The following is a 20227-nucleotide window of genomic DNA, read 5'->3' as shown; positions in this document are numbered from 1 at the left end:
CTGGAGAATGGGGAGAGAAAAAAGGCCCCCGGGGGCAAGAGGGTGCAGGAAGAGCCCTGTGTTCTTGGCAGTGAAGGTGAAGGACACTGGCTGGGTCTTCAGGGAGAGTGAAATAGAAAACACTGGCTCCTTCCCCAGATTTAGGGGAGAGCAGAATGCTGGGGCTGTTCTCTATGCATAGATGTGAAAGGCAAAGCTGAGAAAGTGGTAACACCTAAGGAGGAGACCTGACAAGGGATAGCAGTGCAGGTGTGAGGGACAGAATGGAAGGTTCTAGATTCAGGCTCTGGTGACAATCCACTCTCCAGTTAAACCAGAACTGCTGCTCTGCTGAGCCTGCAGAGGCTCAGCCCTCATTAAGGCTGGAGCAGCTTGGGTCCCCAGCCCCTGAGCCCTCAAAGGAACGGACGCCTGTCAACCACTACCCACAAATGAAAAGCAACGTTACTGTTTTCCTAGAAACTGAAGACATCAACGTAACTTTTATAATTAAGAGCAAGGGACAGGGCATTTAAAAATATAATTTTAAAAATACATACATGTTTTCTTAAAAATACATAATTTAATTCCACATTAAAGCCAGACCATCTGGGTGGGAAGCTGTAGACCTCGGTGGAGACCCTGAGGTCCTGAGTATGCGTAAAGGAGTGACCAAGATTTGGGTGAGGAGTGATATCCACCCCCGGAGACCTGTGACCTCTACCCTCCGGGATTGTTTATTAACACATCACTCCTCACAGTTCTTTGTTGAAATCCCTCAACTTGGAAGGCCACTACTCAGAGGAAGCAGGCAAGCTCTGGACTGGATGAAGGTGAACCCTGGACCGAGGCGTCGAGTTTACACGAGCAGCACTGGGATCGTCCCCCACATACACAAGCACACACTCGGCACATGCACAGGGACAGGGAACCCCTGAGCCAGGCTCCTGCAGGGCTGGGGTGAATAGCCTAGAAGATTCCAGCTCCCTGTAGGAGACCCACAACCTCTCCTGGCCTATCACTCAATCTTGGGGAAATATTGCTTCAAAGAAGAGAAACAAGGGCCCCATTGTGTGGGAGCAGCCATCAAATCCTGCTTCCCAATCTGGCCCCTTTCTCCCTCTGAGCAGGCCCAACGATGCTGCTTCCATGTTGTTTCCCGATGGAGAGTCTGAAGGTCAGACCCCTAGCCATACGGACAGAGCAGAGAAGCAACCAGAGAAGCAACCGTAGCTCTCGGAGTAGATGTTCAAAGAACACCCACAGAGCTAGGATCCTTTTTGCTCACCTAACCCACAGAAGATGACTAGCCCTGCTGTCTCTCACCTTAGCCTTTTAAATATGTCCTTCTCAACCTCAGCTTAAATCCCAAATGTCCCCACATGCCCCCCAGGGCCTTAAAGATCTCCTAGGTGCCAATGCCTCCAGGGCTGGTCACTCAGTGGGGACTAGGGAGCTGGGTGCCCAGCCCCTGCTTCACGTGTGGCTTCCTCTGCAGGCCCCTCCCTAAGGCCTTAAAGGTAAACACACAAACATATCCAAACCCAGGCTCCCACTCCCCTGCCCATAATGACCGGCCCGGGGCTTCCTGAGGAGCATTTAGAACAGAAACAGCTCAAGGACTGGGCAGGGACCTCTGCCAGCAGACGACCTGGCCTGTATTCCTCTCTGCTGGATCCTCTCTGAACTGTCTTCAGGGTGGTCAGTTTGCTGCCCAAAGCCTACATTCTTTCACATCCTAGTATGTCTTAGAGTCTCAGCACCTGGTATACAATTCAGCAGTTCTAGTATTCACATAGTTTCAGAACGTACTAGAATAGGGATGGGAGAGGCAGCGCAGGCCTAGTCCCCCAGGGGCTTCTCTATCAGCTCCACACCTAGACCCGCTTTCCAGAAGCTCCACCACCTGGCCTGGCAGCATCTGTCTGATGTTTTTCCCAGTTGAGAGCTTCCTCAGGCACCATGAGGGGGACACTGGGAGGTGGCCATTCCCCAACTAAATGCTACGAGAAACCAACTCAGCAACAGCAGCACAAACTGGCTCTGAGAGGGGTTGTGTGGGTTTTGGTGGTGGGGGGGGACGAGAGGCTGACCAGAAAAACCCTTTGTTAAAGCCCATCGAGGACCCCAGGGGGAAAAAAATCAAAACAACATAAAATCAAATCTGTGACATTGCCTGCATGTTTCAAAAGGAGAAAGGACACATTCCATATCCAGCGCACTGCAGCTGTGACCACCCGGGCACCCAGACCGGGGCAGGGGATGTGGTTAATCCTGGGGCCAGGCGGCAGAGCCGGGCTCACTCGGGTGTGGACTGCAGGCCTGGGCGATGCGTCACCTCTTAGCCCAAAGAGGCCCAGAGCTCTGGTTACAGGGGACTCTCCACCATGGACACCAAAGTCACCCATCTCCCCACCCTAAGCCCAGGCCAATATCCTAACCTTCCAGCCAGAAGAAACACCCACAGAAAACCGTTTGTTTTCTTAAGAAAATAAATATTTCTAGGAGGTTAAGCCAAAGTACAAGGGCTGGACAGGGGCAGGAAGTGGAGGCAATACCGACAGCGAGCTTCGTGGCTCCCTCCTCCAGAGTCCCAGCTAGGGCATCAGGCCCTCACTGCGTCTGGGGGTCAGGTGCTGGCGACTCCCTTTCCCATCCTGGAGTGACAGGAGTTGCCCACTTTGTGGAGATGATGCCCTGTGCTCCCATGCCAGCTGTGAGCTCCCGCTGGCCACAGTGCCTCAAGGTGGCAGGGGCTGGAGGCTCTGGTCAAACCAGGCGGAAATCCCTGTTCCTATTTTGCCACCACAGAAGAAGTAAGAGTCAAGTTTAGAAAAGGCCCAGGGAAGACATTCGGTCACTGGACGGCTGTATCCTCAGGACCAGCCTTTCCTCCGTAACGTGAGTCCAAGCCCTGGGCCACTGCTGCAGGCCAGGGAGATGAACCAGTCTCGCCTCTTAGCGCCGGCGGAAGGCCCGGGATATTCTCCACGCGTTGGGCTCCTCATAGCGGTTGTACAAGGGCTCGAGACGCTGCTGCTTCTTCTGCTTGCTCAGCTTGGTCGGGTCGGAGACCTTGAAGAAGGCTGGAGCAAACTCCACAAGCCACCTGGGGTCGATAGTGGTGACCTCACGCATGTACTCCTTTGTGGTCAGCACCAGCTCGTGGTACACCACCCTGAGTGGGCACAGAGAGAAGGGCTGCAGCCTCCCACGCCGGCCCTGCTCCACAGTCCCCGTGGTCCCTGGTGGGCCTCAGCTGAGCTTACCTTTTCCCCTCTTACCTCACCTGAGGGGCCCCTCGGGAGGATGACAGCCACACTCCAATACTGAGGAGCTGCACGCCTCTCACTGTAAGAAAGCTGTCGGGAGGTGTTCTAGCAGGTTCTAGTAAAAGGTGTTCTAGGCTCTAACTAGGTAAGTGACATGAAGCCAAGCACACCCCTTCTCTGGACCTGGGTTTCCTGCTCTGTGGGATGGCAGGGTGGCTTTTCTGGCTGTCTCCACAGAATTCTGGGGCCCCGAGGCAGCGTCCCGGGGACTGGCCCCTCCTAGCACGACAATCCATGGTTTTTTATCGTAGTTTGATATTAGGGTGAGTAAGAGTCCAATTTTTAAGTGCTACTTAAAAAAACTTGCTTAAACCGTCCCATTAGACAATCTCTAAGGTCCTCTTTGGCTCTCACTCCTATGATTTTATTTGTCAAATGCGCCCGACACTGTGCCTACCTCTGGCTTCCACCGCTTTAGAAACAGAAGCGACGCTAGAGGAGGTAGCGCCGGGCTGGGCAAAGAGCCGAATGCATAGTGCCAGGAGAGCTGCAGGTCCTTTCTGCCCACGACTGCCCCCCAGACCTGGGTCCCGCCCACCTACCACTCAGGCTGTCTGTTGAAGAGTGCGCTGGAAGGGTGGATGTAGACCACCTGCTGGTCGATCAGTGTCCGGTAGCCCTCCTGTGGGTCTTTCTTGGCAGCGTTCCGGAAGAATCCACTGCAGATGGCCTTTTGTACTCGCACCGTGGACTTGCCACAGGAGACCACATCCAGCTTATGTCTAGGAGAAGAGATCAAGAGAGCATAAAGACGCGAGACTACTCTGCTGTCAGAGGTTCTATCTTCTGGCATGAAGGGATCAAACACCCCCCCACCCACCATGGGTCCTCAGAGTCTGCGGCGACCCTCTTCCAGCCCTAAGTGCACCAAAGGGGCAGCTCTACAGTGGGCAAGATGGATGCAGGAAGAGCCAGAAATTCTACTTGATTCAATCTACAATGTTCCACATGCTTATAAACAAAGCATTTTTCAATTACTGAGAAGTAAGCTTCTTAGGGACTTTCTGAACTGATTCTCAGCTGCACCCTTGCCTGGGGAGGGGTACAACGAAGATGGAAAAGCTGGAGGAAAAGGCATATGTGAGAAGCCTGTAACCTCTCAGGTACACAGAGAGACAAACAGATAGGAGAGTCAAGCAAGCTCCACACAGACATGGGGCAAGTCCCCAGACATCACCTGTCCATTATGCCTAACATCTGCTTGCGAATATCCTGGGCCCGGCGCAGAGAGCGAGCCTGGATGAAGTTCTCGTAGCACCACGGGTTGGAGAATTTGTTGTTCTTCCACGAGTTGTACACGGCCAGCAGGGTGAGGTGGTCCCCTTCGGTCTGGTGGAACTTGGCTTTCTTCTGGTCGGCGAGGGCTTGTTTATCCTGCCAAGAAGTGGGACGGAGGATCAGTTTCCATCCAACAGCTACTATGTGAGCACTCAGCAATTGCAGAGCCCTACCTGGCCCCGTCAAGTGTCCATATCAAAGCACTACGGTGGCAACAGGCCGATGTAACCCAACATCACCACACCCTGTACCTGAACATGAGTGTGAACTCCCTACCTTGGGCCTGTAGAAGACGTTCTGCACCGACAGCATCGACACGATGGTCAGCATCTCCTCGCTGCAGCCCAGATGCACGGACATGATCAGCATTTTGCACAGCATTGGCTCCAGAGGGAATTCTGCCATCTAGAGGGAGAAGTGGAGACTACAGCTGCTGCTAAGCAGAAGACCCACCTGTACTGGCCAGTGGCAGACGCTGACAGAGCCCAGTGGGCAACAGACCACAGGACCTTTACCTGGGCATGATGATGTGAGCTGCCGGTCTCTAACAGGAAGAATGTTGTTTTCAAATTTCCCAAATAAACCTCAACGAAATGCATGTGACCGAGAACATAACTCTTGTTGGGGTAGATGGGAATTTTGCAGACATCTTTCAAAATTAAGCCTAGACTTAATCATGTATCCCAAAGTAAAACTGACTATGGATGGAATTCCTTTTACTGTAAAGAAATAATTTTAGGGGCTCCTGGGTGGCTCAGCAAGTTAAGCCTCTGCCTTTGGCTCAGGTCATGGAGCCAGGGTGCTGGGATCAAGCTCCGCATCGGGCTCTCTGCTCAGCGGGGAGCCTGCTTTCCTCTCTCTCTCTCTGCCTGCCTCTCTGCCTACTTGTGATCTCTCTGTCAAATAAATAAAATCTTAAAAAAAAAAAAAAAAAGAATTTTAAGTGATAGGGGAAAATCCAGTTTAAAAACAGGCATCTAGAATCCTACTCAAAGTTGACCCAGGGCCTCAGAGTTTGATTTTGCACAGACCATAGCGTCCAGAAGGCTGACTGCTCTCCCCAAAAGCACCATAAGTTCAGTCTGGCTCCTACCCTGCGGCCCAGGCGAGTGAGCAGGCCCTCGTCGTCCAAGGCCCCCAGCGTATACAGCTGCTCCATGGCTGTGATCAGGGTTTCCATTGGAGGCGCATCCATGAAGTCAAAGGACAGCAGGTCATTGATGCCCATGGCCTAGAAGAGAAAGGAAGAAAGTGTGTGATGAGAGGGTCAGCCCCGCCAGCATTAATGGGGAGGCACAGTCCTTGTCCACTTCTTTCCTGTTTCTTCTGCTGCAGGTAGGAAGTCATCAATAAGCTTAGCAGTCATCTCCAAGGCTGGGCCACATGAAACACTCAGACTAGTAGAAAGCATCCACTTTCTCGGGAAACTTGAAAAACTGCTCCTTCCAGGTTAATGTAAATACAACTCAACACCCAAAAGATGACAATTTAAATATGGGCAAAGGGAGGTGCCTGGCAGGCTCAGTCAGAAGAGCTTGCGACTCTTGATCTCAGGGTGGTGAGTTCAAGCCCCACGCTGGGTGTGGAGATTACTTAAATAAACAAATAAATATATAAAAAAATAAGTAAATACAAATAAAAATGGGCAGAGGACTCAAAGAGACATTTCTCCAAAGGGTATGTTATAAAGATGGCCAAAAATCACATGAAAATATGCTTAGCACATCTGGTAATTAGGGTAATGCACATCAAAAGCACAAGGAGGGGCGACTTGGTGGCTCAGTCGTCGAGCGTCTGCCTTCAGCTCAGGTCAGGATCCCAGGGTCCTGGGATCGGAACCTGCGTCAGGCTCCCTGCTCAGCGGGAAGCCTGCTTCTTCCTCTCCCACTCCCCCTGCTTGTGTTCCCCCTTTCCCTACGTCTCTGTCAGATAATATATAAAATCTTTAAAATAAAAAAGCACAAGAACGTGCCACTTCACACCCACTAGGATGGACACACTAAGGAGGGTTGGCAAGGATGTAAAGAAACAGGGACCCTTGTGTGTTGTCAGTGGCAATATAAACAGGTGATTTCTCGGTGAGTTAAACATACAATCACCCTATGATCCAGCAATTCCACTTCTAGATATGCCCAAAGGAACCAACAGGAGGAACACAAGCAGATACCTTTGCACTCATTTTCATAGCAGCATTATTCACAACAGCTGGAAGGCAGAAACCACCCAAATATCCACCAACAGATGAAGGGACAAACAAAACACAGTGTATGTACGCCAGAAGTATTACTCACCCTTAAAAAGGAAATTCTAACACAGGCTATAACACAATGAATCATGAAAACATGATGCAGAGCAAAAGAGGCCAGACACAAAAGGACAAATACATGATTCCATTTACATGGAAATTAAGTTCACAGAGACCAGAAAGTGGACGAATGGTCCTTTTAGAAAATGCTCCTAATGGTCACCAGGGGCTGGAGGAGAGGAAAAGAGATGGCTCGTTGTAACGGAGACAGAGCTTCTGTTTGGAATGATGACAAAGTTCCAGAAATGGACAGTGGTGATGGCTGCATACCCGGGGAAAGAACTTAATGCCACCGAACTGTACATCTTAAAAAGGTTATAAGGGTAGTCTATTGCATATTTTACCAAAATTTTTTAAAAAGGGTAACACACCAGCTTGTCCTGTCTCTTGCATGCATAATTTCTGCTATGCATCAAGGAAGCGCCTTGTGGCAGGTGGCAGGGCTGTGCAGATGATTAAGATATGGTCCCGGCCCTCAGAGAGTTCACGACGGTGAGACTCATGGATACGAAACCACAGCAACACAGCGCAATCTGCGTGCCGGGCAGAGCAGGCCTTCGATGTGTCTGTTAGCTAATCTGATTAATCAAAGAAACAGAAGAGTGATGCATTATCCACGTATGTATAAGGGAGATGTGGTGGGACCTAAGCCTTCTGTTTCTTTCCCCTAAAGTGATTGTCACCATAAACACAGCAGGTGTCCAATAAATGCTTACTGTATGAATAACTACAAGAAATTATGTTAGCAATCAGCAAGCACTGTGGCAAGGGCCTTTACCTGTATTATCTCATTTATTTTCACAACAGATACTATTAATAGCCCACTTCTGGAAAGGAGAATATATAACAGGGAGCTGAGCAGATACATTTGCCAAGGACAGAAAGCTCAGAGCTGAAGTTTGAGCCACAGATGCCTCTCTGTTCTCACTCCAGAGACTGGAGCAGGGTTTTTTGGTCTGAAGCTCTGTTTTAGTCCCTCTTACAGCAGATGAATAATAAATTACAACACAGCATTCCGCACCAGTAGAATGCCAGCGCCCCAGGGCAGCATCCGAGTCAGGGGTGGGGATGCCATCAGCTGGGAAATTATTCATGCAGCTCCCCCTGCCAAAAGAGAATGAGGGTCCTCGCTGGGGACTGACAAAGCAAGAGCAGTGATTCAGAATGAAAACCCAGCCCCCAGCGGGTCAGTGTGAAACCTGTACTGATAGTTCCCTTACAGAGTTTTTAGACTGGGAGTTTCACTTCCATTCTAAAAGAAGAGAATTGGATCGGGGTTGAAGGAAGTGTGCCTGTCCACGGTTTGGCACCAATTAGACTTTTGTAATATCCTTTTAGAAAATGCTCCTAAACTAAAATCTCTTATAACCAAATATCCTGCTGGTTATTATGGTAAGAAAAAAACGCATGCTCACAGCAGTCATGCCAACTTAGCCTCAGAAGGCAGTGGAGCGGCTGTTATCACAGCCATTTGCATTCCATTCAAAGGGACTGGTTCCCCGAAATTACTGAAGTATTTAACAAGGTTGGTCAAACCAACATTCATTTACGATGGACACAGGACTGGACTGTTCCACCAGCCCATTCTAACAGGAGAGTGATTTCTACCTTGAGTGAGAGCACTGTGCTTGCTAGGTTGGTCCTCTGGATTTCCGGCACGTTGGTGGTCAGCATTTCATCTCTGTAGGCACGTTCGGTGTACAGTCTGTAACACTTCCCTGGGCCTGTTCTCCCAGCTCTGCCAGCCCGCTGCTTTGCCTGAGCCTAGAGGGGCGGGCATATAAAAGTAACATATCTGTTAAACATTACTCAACAGCTTTACCCAGGAAATCTGCTAAAAGGGGGGCAATGAGCAGCTGGCAAAACCCGAAATGGAGTTTATTTCGCTTCCTTTAGGACCATTTCCAAGATTATCAATGTTCTTATCATCCTCTCTCTAAAACTCGGCATGCCAGGAAAGTTTGTTCAAGTGAGGCAAATATTAGCAACATGAATGGAAGAAGTATCGTAATTGTAGATTGCAGAAATGCACGTTCCAAATAGTGTGCCACAACAGAAAAGGTATAACACAATCTGAAAAATATCATCCCCACAGTCGTGACCAAAAATGTAAGTGAACTAAAGAAACGTTATGTTAATCATACCAGTGATGACTCTGCAGATTTTGTGTGTGTGTGTGTGTGTGTGTGTGTGTGTGTGTGTGTGTATGTGTGCGTGCGCATGTGTAGAATTGCAAAATTCTTTTGCAAGCAGAGAATTCTGAGCTCCACTTCATGGCCCAGCATGGAAACTAACGCAGGGATTGAACTCATGACCCTGAGACCAAGACCTGATCGGAGACCAAGAGTTGGACGCTTAACCCACTGAGCCAGCCAGGAGCCCCTCCCAAATCAGGTTTGAGACTCTCAATAACAAAAGGAAATGTTCATGCACACAGGTGAAAAAGCAAGTTATAGAACAATACTAATTTTATAAACAAAACAAAAATACTACCAGAAGGAAAAACTAGGACAAAATGCCCTAAAACTGTGGATAACTCTGATGGTAGGCTTGCAGACCAGTTCTACTGATTTTTATCAAAGATCTGATGTTTATTATACATTAATAAACAAGAAAATTAAATATTTAAACAAAAAATACACAAAACCATATACTTAGTAGACCATTAGACTTGCAAACAAGAAACAAACAAAAGGATGGGCAGGAAAAGCATCAAAATGATGAAAGCTCTGGTATGAGGAATATGAGCAATTTAAAATTTTTTCTCCTCTTTCTCCAAAGTAATGTAATACTTCTCCGCACTACTTAGGGGAGAGGGGCATTAATTATTAAAGTATTTTTCGGGGGGGGGGGCACCTGGGTGGCTCAGTGGGTTAAGCCTCTGCCTGCAGCTCAGGTCTTATCAGGGTCCTGGGATCGAGCCCCACGCATGGTGGCTCTCTGCTCAGCAGGGAGCCTGCTTCCCCCTCTCTCCCCCTGTCTCTCTCTGCCTACTTGTGATCTGTCAAATAAACAAATAAGATCTTTTTAAAAAAAAGTGGTTTTGGGGGGTGCCTGGGTAGCTCCGTTGTTAACGTCTGCCTTTGACTTGGGTCATGATCCCAGCATCCTGGGATTGAGCCCTATATCGGGCTCCCTGCTCAGTGGGGAGCCTGCTTCTCTCTCTCCAGCTCTCCCGTTCTTGTGTTCCCTTTCTCACCTTCTGTCATAAATAAAATCTTTTAAAAAACAAATAAAAATTTTAAAATAAATAATAACTAAATAATAAATAATAAAGCATGTGGGTGTTTTTCTAAGTAATCACTATACCCAGTGTGGGGATCGAACTCATGGCCCTGAGAGCACGAGTCCCATCCAACTGGGCCAGCCAGGTGCCCTGAGGGGCACTAATTTTTTTTTTTTAAGACTTTATTTATTTATTTGACAAAGAGAGAGAGAAGAGAGCGCACAAGCAGGCAGAGAGGCAGGCAGAGGTAGAGAGAGAAGCAGGCTCCCCACTGAGCAAGGAGCCCGATGAGGAGCTCGATCCCAGGACCCTGAGATCATGACCCGAGCCGAAGGCAGCAGCTTAACCTACTGAGCCACCCAGGCGCCCCGAGGGGCACTAATTTTTAAGTTAAAAAAATATACATAGTTTAGCCATAGGTTGCTAGGAAATAGTGACTGACAATCTGAAGAGGGCCATTTGGTAACAAAACCATCTGTCTTACAACTGGCACCAGGATTTTACAAATTCCTATTCCAGCCCCAAACCAAAGCACAGCGTACAAAAAGTCACTAAGCACTGAGAGGCAGGAAGCAATCACGTACTGTACGGCATTCCACAGAGAGGACACGTGTAGCTAACTTCTCAACCACTGCAGGCTGCACGCACCACCCCGAGACACGGCACAGAGCATACAGGCAGGGGCCAGACGGCCCCCATTTATATCTTGGCTCCATCCACTGTGAGACCGTAGGCAAGTCACTTAACCCCTCTGTGCCTCCTTCTCATCTGTGCAATGAGAGTACAAACAACATCTATCACGAAGGATGGATGCGACGATGCAGTGAGCTCGTGTACGTGCAAGTACCTCGTGCCTGGCACTTTGTAAGCACTCTGTGGACAGTAGCTAGCATTCCTGAAGGTTCAAAATGACAACAGCCTTTGGATTTCTATGCATGACGAAAGTCACACATCCCTCTTATAGAACATCAAGATAATATGTAAAAGCATAAGGAGGAAAAATGCACTTCAAACTCAACATAGGAACCAGCAGCTCCACCGACAAATAAGCCCAACTCTACTGTGCCAGCTACACTCCATACACAAGCGCGCACCATTTATTTTTAAACAAAAGTTGGAGTCTACGTGCTATGTTTCAGTTCACTTTTTTCAAATAATATGTCATAATTATATGCTAATGTCATTAAACATAGATGTGCACCACCACATTAACACCGCAAGACATTCTACAGCAGGGATATGCCATATTTTATTAAATAGCTTCCCTTTCGGAGTTCATTTAGAATTTTCCCAGGTTTCCTTTCATATAAATAATGCTTCAGTGAACATCCTTTTTCTCTTACCTTCAGATGTGTGCTTACTATAAACTTTCCGATGAATTCCTGCAAGTGGAACCATTACGTTCAAAAGATGACCTTTTAAATGTTTGATGCTTTGTAGCCAAAATGCCCTCAAAAAAGCTGATCAGGTTTTTCATTTTTAAATATAATTTGGGCAGGAAATTATTCCACAATTACCAAAGAAACACAATAACGTCTCATGAATTATTACTATCTCAGATGTCTGTGACTAAGTACAGTATTTTTAAAAATACGTCCTTATGGGTGCCTGGGTGGCTCAGCAGGTTAAACATCCGCCTTCAGCTCAGGTCATGATCCCAGAGTCTTGGGATTAGACCCACGTCAGGCTCTCTGCTCAGCAGGGAGTCTGCTTCTGCTTCTCCCTCTCCCTCCATCCCTTCCCCTTCCCCCTGCTTGTGTGTACACGGGTACGTGCACTCTCTCTAAAATAAATAAAACCTTAAAAAAAAAACCAATAAAGTTCAAAATAGAAAACCAAGCCCTAGTGAGGATTTTCAGGACAGCTGTGGGTAGAAGCTGCCATACCTGAGAAATTGGAGTGACCACGAGCTGGTCGATGCCGGTCTTGGAATTGTAAACTTTCTGCTTCACAAATCCAGGGTCCACCACATAGTAGATGCCATCAATAGTCAGGGAGGTCTCTGCAATGTTGGTGGCAATCACGACCTGCAGATAAGAGGGACACCACTAGTGAGCCACCCAGGCTCAGCCCTAAGGTGTGAATCAGGACATCGGACCTCAAACATTTTCCTGAAGGAGTATGCCACTCTCTGCCTCTCTATGGGATTACACAGCACTTAATCTGTTTGGCCTCAAATGGGTGGAAGGGGAGGTGCCTTCATCTTAAAGGTCAAGTTGGGGATGGGGTGGTACCTGAAAGGAGAAGTGGAACACGAAAAAGCAAAGGCCAATCAAAGCCAATTTCATTTGACGCAAATGGCTACGTATCTCATTTTCTAGATCCAATGTTGATTACTACAATTTTAATTTTCTCGCACCCTGGGAAAGCAGAGATTTCCTGGCATCACATGTGCCAGTGCAAAATGAGATTTTTCTTCCCCCATGGGGACATCTGGACTACAAAATGGGCTGTTTGTGTATGTGGAACAAGAGAGAGATTTTTTTTTCTTCTGATCATAAAATGAACGAGGCGGCAGAGGAATTCATGGTTTGTGTGTGCGCAGCCGTACGTGTGATCTGGAAGATTACTGGCCTCGGCTTGGCACCGCCACTGCTCTTCCACCCAGAGGTGCAGCTAATAAAACACAATTGCTTGGGAAAATCATTGCGAGGAAGCACAACATCCCACACTGTGCCAGCTTCTCACTGGCCCTGAAAGGCTTCCACCTGCCACTGAGCTGCAGCGCCCTCCTAAAAAGAAGTCCATGGGGCGCCCGGGTGGCTCAGTCACTTGAGTGTCTGCCCTCCGCTCAAGTCATGATCTCTGGGTCCTGGGATCAAGCCCCACATCAGGCTCTCTGCTCAGCAGGGAGTCTGCTTCTCCCTTCCACTCTCCCTCTGTGCACTCTTCTCTCTCTCTCAAACATATCTTTAAAAAATATTTTAAAAAGGGGCACCTGAGTGGCTCAGTGGGTTAAGCCTCTGCCTTCCACTCAAGTCATGATCTCAGGGTCCTGGGATCAAGCCCCGAGTAGGCTCTCTGCTCAGCAAGGAGCATGCTTCCCTCTCTATCTCTCTGCCTGCTGCTCTGCCTACTTGTGGTCTCTCTCTGACTTGTGGTCAAATAAATAAATAAATAAAAATCTTAAAAAAAAATTTTTTTTTTTTTTTTTTTTTCAAAAAGAGTAAGTCCAATCATCAGGAACAGAACAGAGGAGGAATTGCTGTCTTTCCCCTCCCCAGGCACCCTCTTCCATCTAGCTGTCCAAGCCAGAAAGCTGGGAGTCATTCCTGACTTCTCCCTGCCCTTCCTCCCCACACCTCCAGGCACCCATGCCTCATCCATTCTAATGTTTCAGTGTGATTCGAATCCATCTGTCTTCCATTCCTAGATATGTACTCAAGAGAAATGAAAACATATGTCTGTACAGAAACTTATAAACAAATGCTCACGGCAGCATTGTTCATAATAGCTAAAATGTGGTAACAGCCTGAATATCCAAAAACTGGTGAATGGAAAAACAAAAATGCGGTACATCCGCATTCTGGATGTAGACTATCACTCTACGACAGAATATTGTGCGGCAATTAAAAAAAAATGAGTACTGGACACATGCTACAACGTGGATGAAACTTGGAAACATACTAAGTGAAAGAAACCCAGTCACCAGAAACCTCTTATTATATGACCCCATTCTATGAACTGTCCAGAATAATCAAATCCAGAAATACAGAAAGCAGATTAGTGGTTTCCAGTGGCTAAGCAGAGGGGTGAAGGGGGGGTGATTGTTAAGGGGTACCGGGTTTCATTTAGAGTCATGAAATTACTCTAAAATTAACTCTAGTGATCAACAGTTATGATTAATTACCATCAGTAATGGCAATTAACGATCAAACGATTCTGTGAATATACTAAAAGCCACTAAATTGTATGTTTTAAAAGGTTGAATTGTATGGTATGTAAATTGTATCTCAGGAAGGCTGTTATTTTAAAAAACCCATCTGTCTCCTCTCTCACTGTCTCCTATGCACACCCCCACAGTGAGTTCCAGCTGCTAGAAGGACACAGCCCCCTGAGATGGCCACACTTTCTTGTCCCAAGGCTATCACAGGCTGTCCTCTCAGAATGCTTGTCCTCCTGCCCTTCCCGGCTACAGGAACAGCCACATGCTCTTCAGGATGAGCGTAGGTCCTTATTTCCTCTAGGAATTCCGGGTGAGGGCCTCTCCTTCGGGGTATCCACAGCCCCAGCAGCTCTTTCACACCATACGTTCAAGGCCTGTCTACTGCTGGGTGCCCCACAGCAGAAAGGCCTGGCCTCACACCACGGCCCTGGTGCATACCCTGAAGCCTGGCAGACACTCAAAAAATATCTGTCGAATACAGGAGAAGATGAGGAGCTAAGGCCACATACAAGATCTTTATTCCTTAACAAACTGCTCCTACTGTTTTCTACGACATAAAAAAACCAAAGCTTGCGTGCACCTTAGGCAATCCCCATTAGGGCCAGATGCGTAGGCCACGTGGTTCCAGGGCACACGGGAGCTTCACCTCTGCCTGCTTACCTTTCTGCTGCCAGGCGGAGCCGGGTCAAAGATTCGGGTCTGCATCTCACTGGGAAGAGCAGAGTACACTGGCAGGATGATCAGCTCTGGAACATCCGGTCCCAGGGACTTCATTCTTTCATAGAGGATCTCGCACGCGGTGTCGATCTCCTCCTGACCAGTCAGGAAGACCAGGATATCACCTAAGAAAAAACTATTGACTTCCTGTGTGTGTGCTCCACAGAAAAGACAGACATGAAAAGAACGCCAAATGATAGAAGGTACACTCCTATTCTCACCTCTAAGAAACCAATAGGTTTTCATCTGTCTATGTTTATTCTGGTTTTTCCATTTTTAGTGTGTTCTTATTTTTAATAATTAATTTTTTAAAAATTTGTGTCTATATTTTATGTGTGTATGTCTATGTTTAAACAGATGCATTTAAACTCTGTAGGCTGGGCGCCTGGGTGGCTCAGAGGGTTAAGCCTCAGCCTTCAGCTCCGGTCATGATCTCAGGGTCCTGGGATCGAGTCCCTCATCGGGCTCTCTGCTCAGCGGAGAGCCTGCTTCCCCCTCTCTCTGCCTGCCTCTCTGCCTACTTGTGATTTCTCCCTCTGTGTGTCAAATAAGTAAGGAAAATCTTTAAAAAATAATAATAATAATTTAAAAATAAATAAATAAATAAACCCTAAGGGCCATTATTTATACCTCTACTGCCCTTCAAACATATAAGGCATTGGCTTAGAGAGAGACTGATATCTAAAACGCATTTTTTGGGGGTGCCTGGGTGGCTCAGTGGGTTAAAGCCTCTGCCTTCGGCTTGGGTCATGATCCCAGGGTCCTGGGATCCAGCCCCATGTCGGGCTCTCTGCTCAGCAGGGAGCCTGCTTCCTCCTCTCTCTGCCTGCCTCTCTGCCTACTTGTGATCTCTGTCAAATAAATAAATAAAATCTTTTTAATAAATAAATAAAACACATTTTTTTTATAAGATGAGAAAAAATTGACCCACATCGGGACTTCTGGCCTAAGAGGGGAAAATGCTCTCTCCTCCCACCTGGTGGTTCTGTTAAGTGGATCTGCATGACAGTGATCAAGCTGGCATCCAGATAATCTGTCTCCGGTTCCTTCGTGTACAGTATCTCCACCGGGTATGTTCGACCAGGGATGGTGAAGATGGGTGCTTCGTAAAAGTACTGAGAAAACTTCACTGCATCCAGCGTGGCTGAGGTGACAATCAGTTTCATGTCCTGCCGTTTCTGAACCGTCTAAAGGGAAATGCAACGTGGCTAAGAAGGACTAAAGCAAAAAGGCACAGGGACTCAAACCCGATTCCCAGAACTGAGTCCCTCACAGGTAGAAGGGTCACCAAAGAGCACCTAGCTACCTTCTTCAACAACCCGAAGAGCACGTCCGTGTGAATGGTTCTCTCGTGCGCCTCGTCCAACATGATGATCGCATACTGTGTGAGGTCAGGGTCAATCAGGCACTCTCGGAGCAACATCCCGTCTGTCATGTACTTGATCACTGTCTCTGGGCTGGTGCAGTCCTCAAATCGAATGGTGTAGCCCACCTAAAGCAGAAACAAAGCTGAAAACCTGAGACACAAACCTCCCCTTTCTGCAATCACCAGGCAAGACTTCAGCCCGGTGAGAATGTTCCTTTCAATCTTAATACATAAGAATTCGATCAAGACATGCAGTGCCTTCCTCACAGTAAAATCTGCCTTGGACTTGACCCTGAACAGATCAATGATGACAACGAGAACCCTCTTCCCCATAGGAGAAACATGAAGGAAGGCAGTACCATTCCCATTTCACAGACAGAGATCTGGGCCTGTACACTCTCTTCAGGCATTTCCACAACAGTTTCATTACCCACTTACCTCCTGGCCCAAGCAACAACCAAACTCCTCTGACACTCTTTTGGCCACTGACATGGCTGCTACTCTTCTGGGCTGGGTACATCCAATCTTGCCGCGGGACGTGTAGCCTGCCTCCGCCAGGTACTGGGTGATCTGTGTTGTCTTCCCAGATCCTGTCTCTCCAATAACTATCAGGATTTGATTGTCATGGACAGCCTGAAAGCAACAGAATATAAATACAGTCATTAAAATTTCCCACACATTACTCTGGAGGAAAATAATCAATGTTTACATTCTAACACTAAAGAAGAAAAAGGGCATATGATAATAGACATATGATAGGATTATAACCAGAGTCTAAAGTTATTTTTAATCATGCATAGAAAAAAATATCAATGGTGATTTTCTATGGACAATGCTCTTTCTTACTTGAATTACATGTGTAACTTAATAACTTGAAACTTTACGGATATTCTTTTTTTAACTGACTCAGCTCTACTTTTAAAAATTTTATTGGTTTTCTTAAATTCATAAGAACGTAACGGTTGAAGCTAAAACCATAAACTACCACCCAGATATCCCTGATATTACGTATTTATTTTTTAAGTACTATATGCACACAGTTGAAGAATTGAACAGTAAATAAAAAAGGTATATAAAGTGTTCCTGGGGCACCTGGGTGGCTTAGTGGGTTAAGCATCTGCCTTCAGCTCAGGTCATGATCCTGGCGTTCTGGGATCGAGCCCCAAAATGGGCTCCCCACTCACTGCCACTGCCAAAACTCTAATACCTTAGCCCAGAAGTCTTATTTCTACACCATTTATAACAGCAAAGGACTGCCATCAAACTATATGTCTAGGACGAGTTGGGGCACCTGGGTGGCTCAGCCGTTAAGTGTCTGCCTTCAGCTCGGGTCATAATCCCAGCGTCCTGGGATCCAGCCCTGCATCGGGCTCCCTGCTCAGCGGGAAGCCTGCTTCTCCCTCTCCCACTTCCCCTGCTTGTGTTCCCTCTCTTGCTGTGTCTCTCTGTGTCAAATAAATAAATAAAATCTTTAAAAAAATACAGAACGAGTTAAATAAGGCAGAGCACATCCACAAAAAAAGCACCAAAAGAAAAAAAAAAGGAAGATTTTTCTGAGCTTATCATGAAGGGGAAAAAGCAAGATGCAGAACATACGCACGGTATGCTGCCACCCAGAACAGAGAGCAGACATACAACATAGAGCATTCATGCATGTACTTATGTATTTGTACTTGCTTGTATATGTTTGAGATAACACTGAAAGGATTTACTAGGAACCAGTAAACTCGGCTGCCTAGGGAAAGTTTGCTCGTCTTCAAATCCAATCTCCAAAAAAAATGGAAAAAAATTCCCCTAGCAAAGTCTTGCCCAAATGGGATCCCTGGCTGTGCATCCCCATCTCTCTTACTGGCTAGAGACGCTGCTCTGCATCTCAGAACCATTCCAGGGGCCCCTCGTTCCAACAGGTTTATTTCCTCACTGGGAAAAAGAAAAATATAGGGGCGCCTAGCTGGCTCAGTCAGCAGAACATGCAACTCTTGATCTCGGGGTTGTGAGTTCAAGCCCCATTCTGGTGTAGAAAATACATAAAAAAATCTAAAAAAATGTACAGACTAATAAATATATACATTACATATATAATAAATATTTTATAGATATACATATTGTTTTTTAGAGTACTTGGTGTGTTCTGTTTTTTCCTGTCCTCTTTAGAAAAGCCACTTCAAATGTACACATATCTGTCCAACTAATTTCAATTCAAACACGTCATCCTTCTTTTAGAAAACCTCACCACTCCCGCACCAACACATCATAAAGGGGCTTCTCACCTGGACCAGCTGCTCCTTCAGTTTGTAGATGGGCAAGCTCTCTCTCTGCTCAATGATTGACATCTGGGTTTTCTTCCCATAAGAAGCTTTGTTGCCCCCAAAGGCGTGCTTCTTCCACTCGGGAATGTCATTGGGCATCATCCCAATACCCCTCATATTGGCGGCAATCTGCCTGCCTTCCGCTGCAAGGGAAGACACATGACTTAGTATCATCCTCAAGCTACCTTGGTGCCCCCGCTCCCCACATTCAACAAATCCCATTTCCCCAGTGGATCCTTCCTGTCTGCTACCCCTATGTTCAAGCCACCATCCTCTCCCGTTAGAAAAGTCTGCTAGATCACCTCAGGTGTCTACACTCGCCCCATCGGATCCATTCTGCCGGGCAGCCTCAACAATCCCTTGGCAATGCAACTCTGATCACGCCCTTCCCCAGTTTAGACCCCAGCAGCACCTGCCAGTGGACCCTAGAATTGAGCCCCAACTCCTAAGTCCTGACCGCCCCACCTCACAGCCCCAGCCCAGGCTACTCTTCCGCCTGGTACACACGCCCCAAGCCCACCTCATCCCCTCTGCCGGACACAGTCCTATTTATCCTCAGGTCTCAACTTTCTCAGGGAAGTGACCCACATCACCTGTACTTTGCACAGCACCGGTCGTGATATGGGTAGTTAGCTGGTAACTGTCATTAATCTTCATTTCCCCCACTAAACTGTAAGCCTTGTGAGAGAAGGGGTCACGTCTACTTGCTTCAGAGTGTGCCTCCAGCTCCCCATTGCCTCACATAAATAAGACTCTATCTGGCAGTTACCTAACACTGACTACACAAACGATCATGTGAAAAAAGAAGCTTCAAAGCTGTATTATCTTTAGCACAGAAAATTCTTGGGGCACCTGGCTGGCTCAGTTGGTAAAGTGTGCGACTCTTGATTTTAGGTTTGTGAGTTCAAACCCCACATTGGGTGTGGAGACTGCTTAGAAATAACATACTTGGGGCACCTGGGTGGCTCAGTTGTTAAGTATCTGTCTTTAGCTCAGGTCATGATCCCAGGGTCCTTGGACCAAACCCCTGCACTGGGCTCCCTGCTCAGCAGAAAGCCTGCTTCTCCCTCTCCCACTCCCCCTGCTTGTGTTCCCTCTCTTGCTGTGTCTGTCAAAAAAATTAACAAAATCTTTAAAAAAAATAAAATCATAAAATCACAAAATAAAATACTTTAAAAAAAAAAGTTTTGTTTTGTTTTTTAACTAAGCTCTACACCCAATGGGGGCTGAGATCAAGAGTCGGCTGCTTAGTCCACTGAAGGATCAGATTATTTTTGAACAATCTACATACCCCTCCCAGGGTCTTACCATCAGGCAGAGGATCAACCCAGTGTTTGTTGAGCCCCATGGGAATAGAATCCATCTCTGCTTCCCTCTGGGCCTGCTTGAGTTCCCGCCTTTCTTTGGCTAAGGCACTTTGCATCATTGCTGCTTGGGAGAGGGAACCATCCGGGTTCTAATGTACCAGAGAACAAACAGCATCACAGTAAGCTCTCAGCATGCAGTAAATATCCGGGAAATAAAATGTAGAGGTTAAGCCCCCTGAACCTAAGAAGGACATTCATCTCAATGTACCAGACTACAATGGGGCTGTTGGCTTGAAGATGAGAACCCCAAGAGAGATGGGACACACGAGAGGGGTAAGTCATCTTCTGTATTTACAGAATGTGGAACTAAAATTAGGACTAACATGGCTGTCTTGGTAAGAGAGATTTCAGCTTCTAAAGAAGAGCTAATGATCAGATCCCTCTGAAGATGGAGTGGGTCTCCTTAAGGGCTGGCAAATTCCCTGTCACCAACAAGGTCAAGCAGACAGAAAACCAGAGGGG

At 47.1% G+C, this 20227-nt stretch overlaps 1 protein-coding gene across 1 annotated transcript in view; it reads right to left on the bottom strand.

Moving 5' to 3' along the window:
- Positions 1-482: 482 nt before the first annotated feature.
- The window catches only part of DHX8 (DEAH-box helicase 8), a 33044-nt gene continuing 13299 nt past the window's right edge, over positions 483-20227 (bottom strand). The window contains exons 11-23 of the mRNA XM_045985785.1: positions 19707-19854; positions 18360-18541; positions 16528-16722; positions 16030-16215; positions 15700-15910; positions 14667-14848; positions 12007-12147; positions 8503-8658; positions 5683-5820; positions 4866-4994; positions 4489-4685; positions 3854-4033; positions 483-3157 (exon numbers count right to left, since the gene is read on the bottom strand). Coding sequence (XP_045841741.1) covers positions 2938-3157; positions 3854-4033; positions 4489-4685; positions 4866-4994; positions 5683-5820; positions 8503-8658; positions 12007-12147; positions 14667-14848; positions 15700-15910; positions 16030-16215; positions 16528-16722; positions 18360-18541; positions 19707-19854 — 2265 coding nt within the window. The 3' untranslated portion in view covers positions 483-2937. The remainder of the gene's footprint in view (positions 3158-3853; positions 4034-4488; positions 4686-4865; positions 4995-5682; positions 5821-8502; positions 8659-12006; positions 12148-14666; positions 14849-15699; positions 15911-16029; positions 16216-16527; positions 16723-18359; positions 18542-19706; positions 19855-20227) is intronic.

The sequence above is a fragment of the Meles meles genome, chromosome 18, assembly GCF_922984935.1.
Source record: "Meles meles chromosome 18, mMelMel3.1 paternal haplotype, whole genome shotgun sequence".
NCBI lineage: Eukaryota > Metazoa > Chordata > Mammalia > Carnivora > Mustelidae > Meles > Meles meles.
This window is presented reverse-complemented; position numbering and strand designations above follow the sequence as displayed.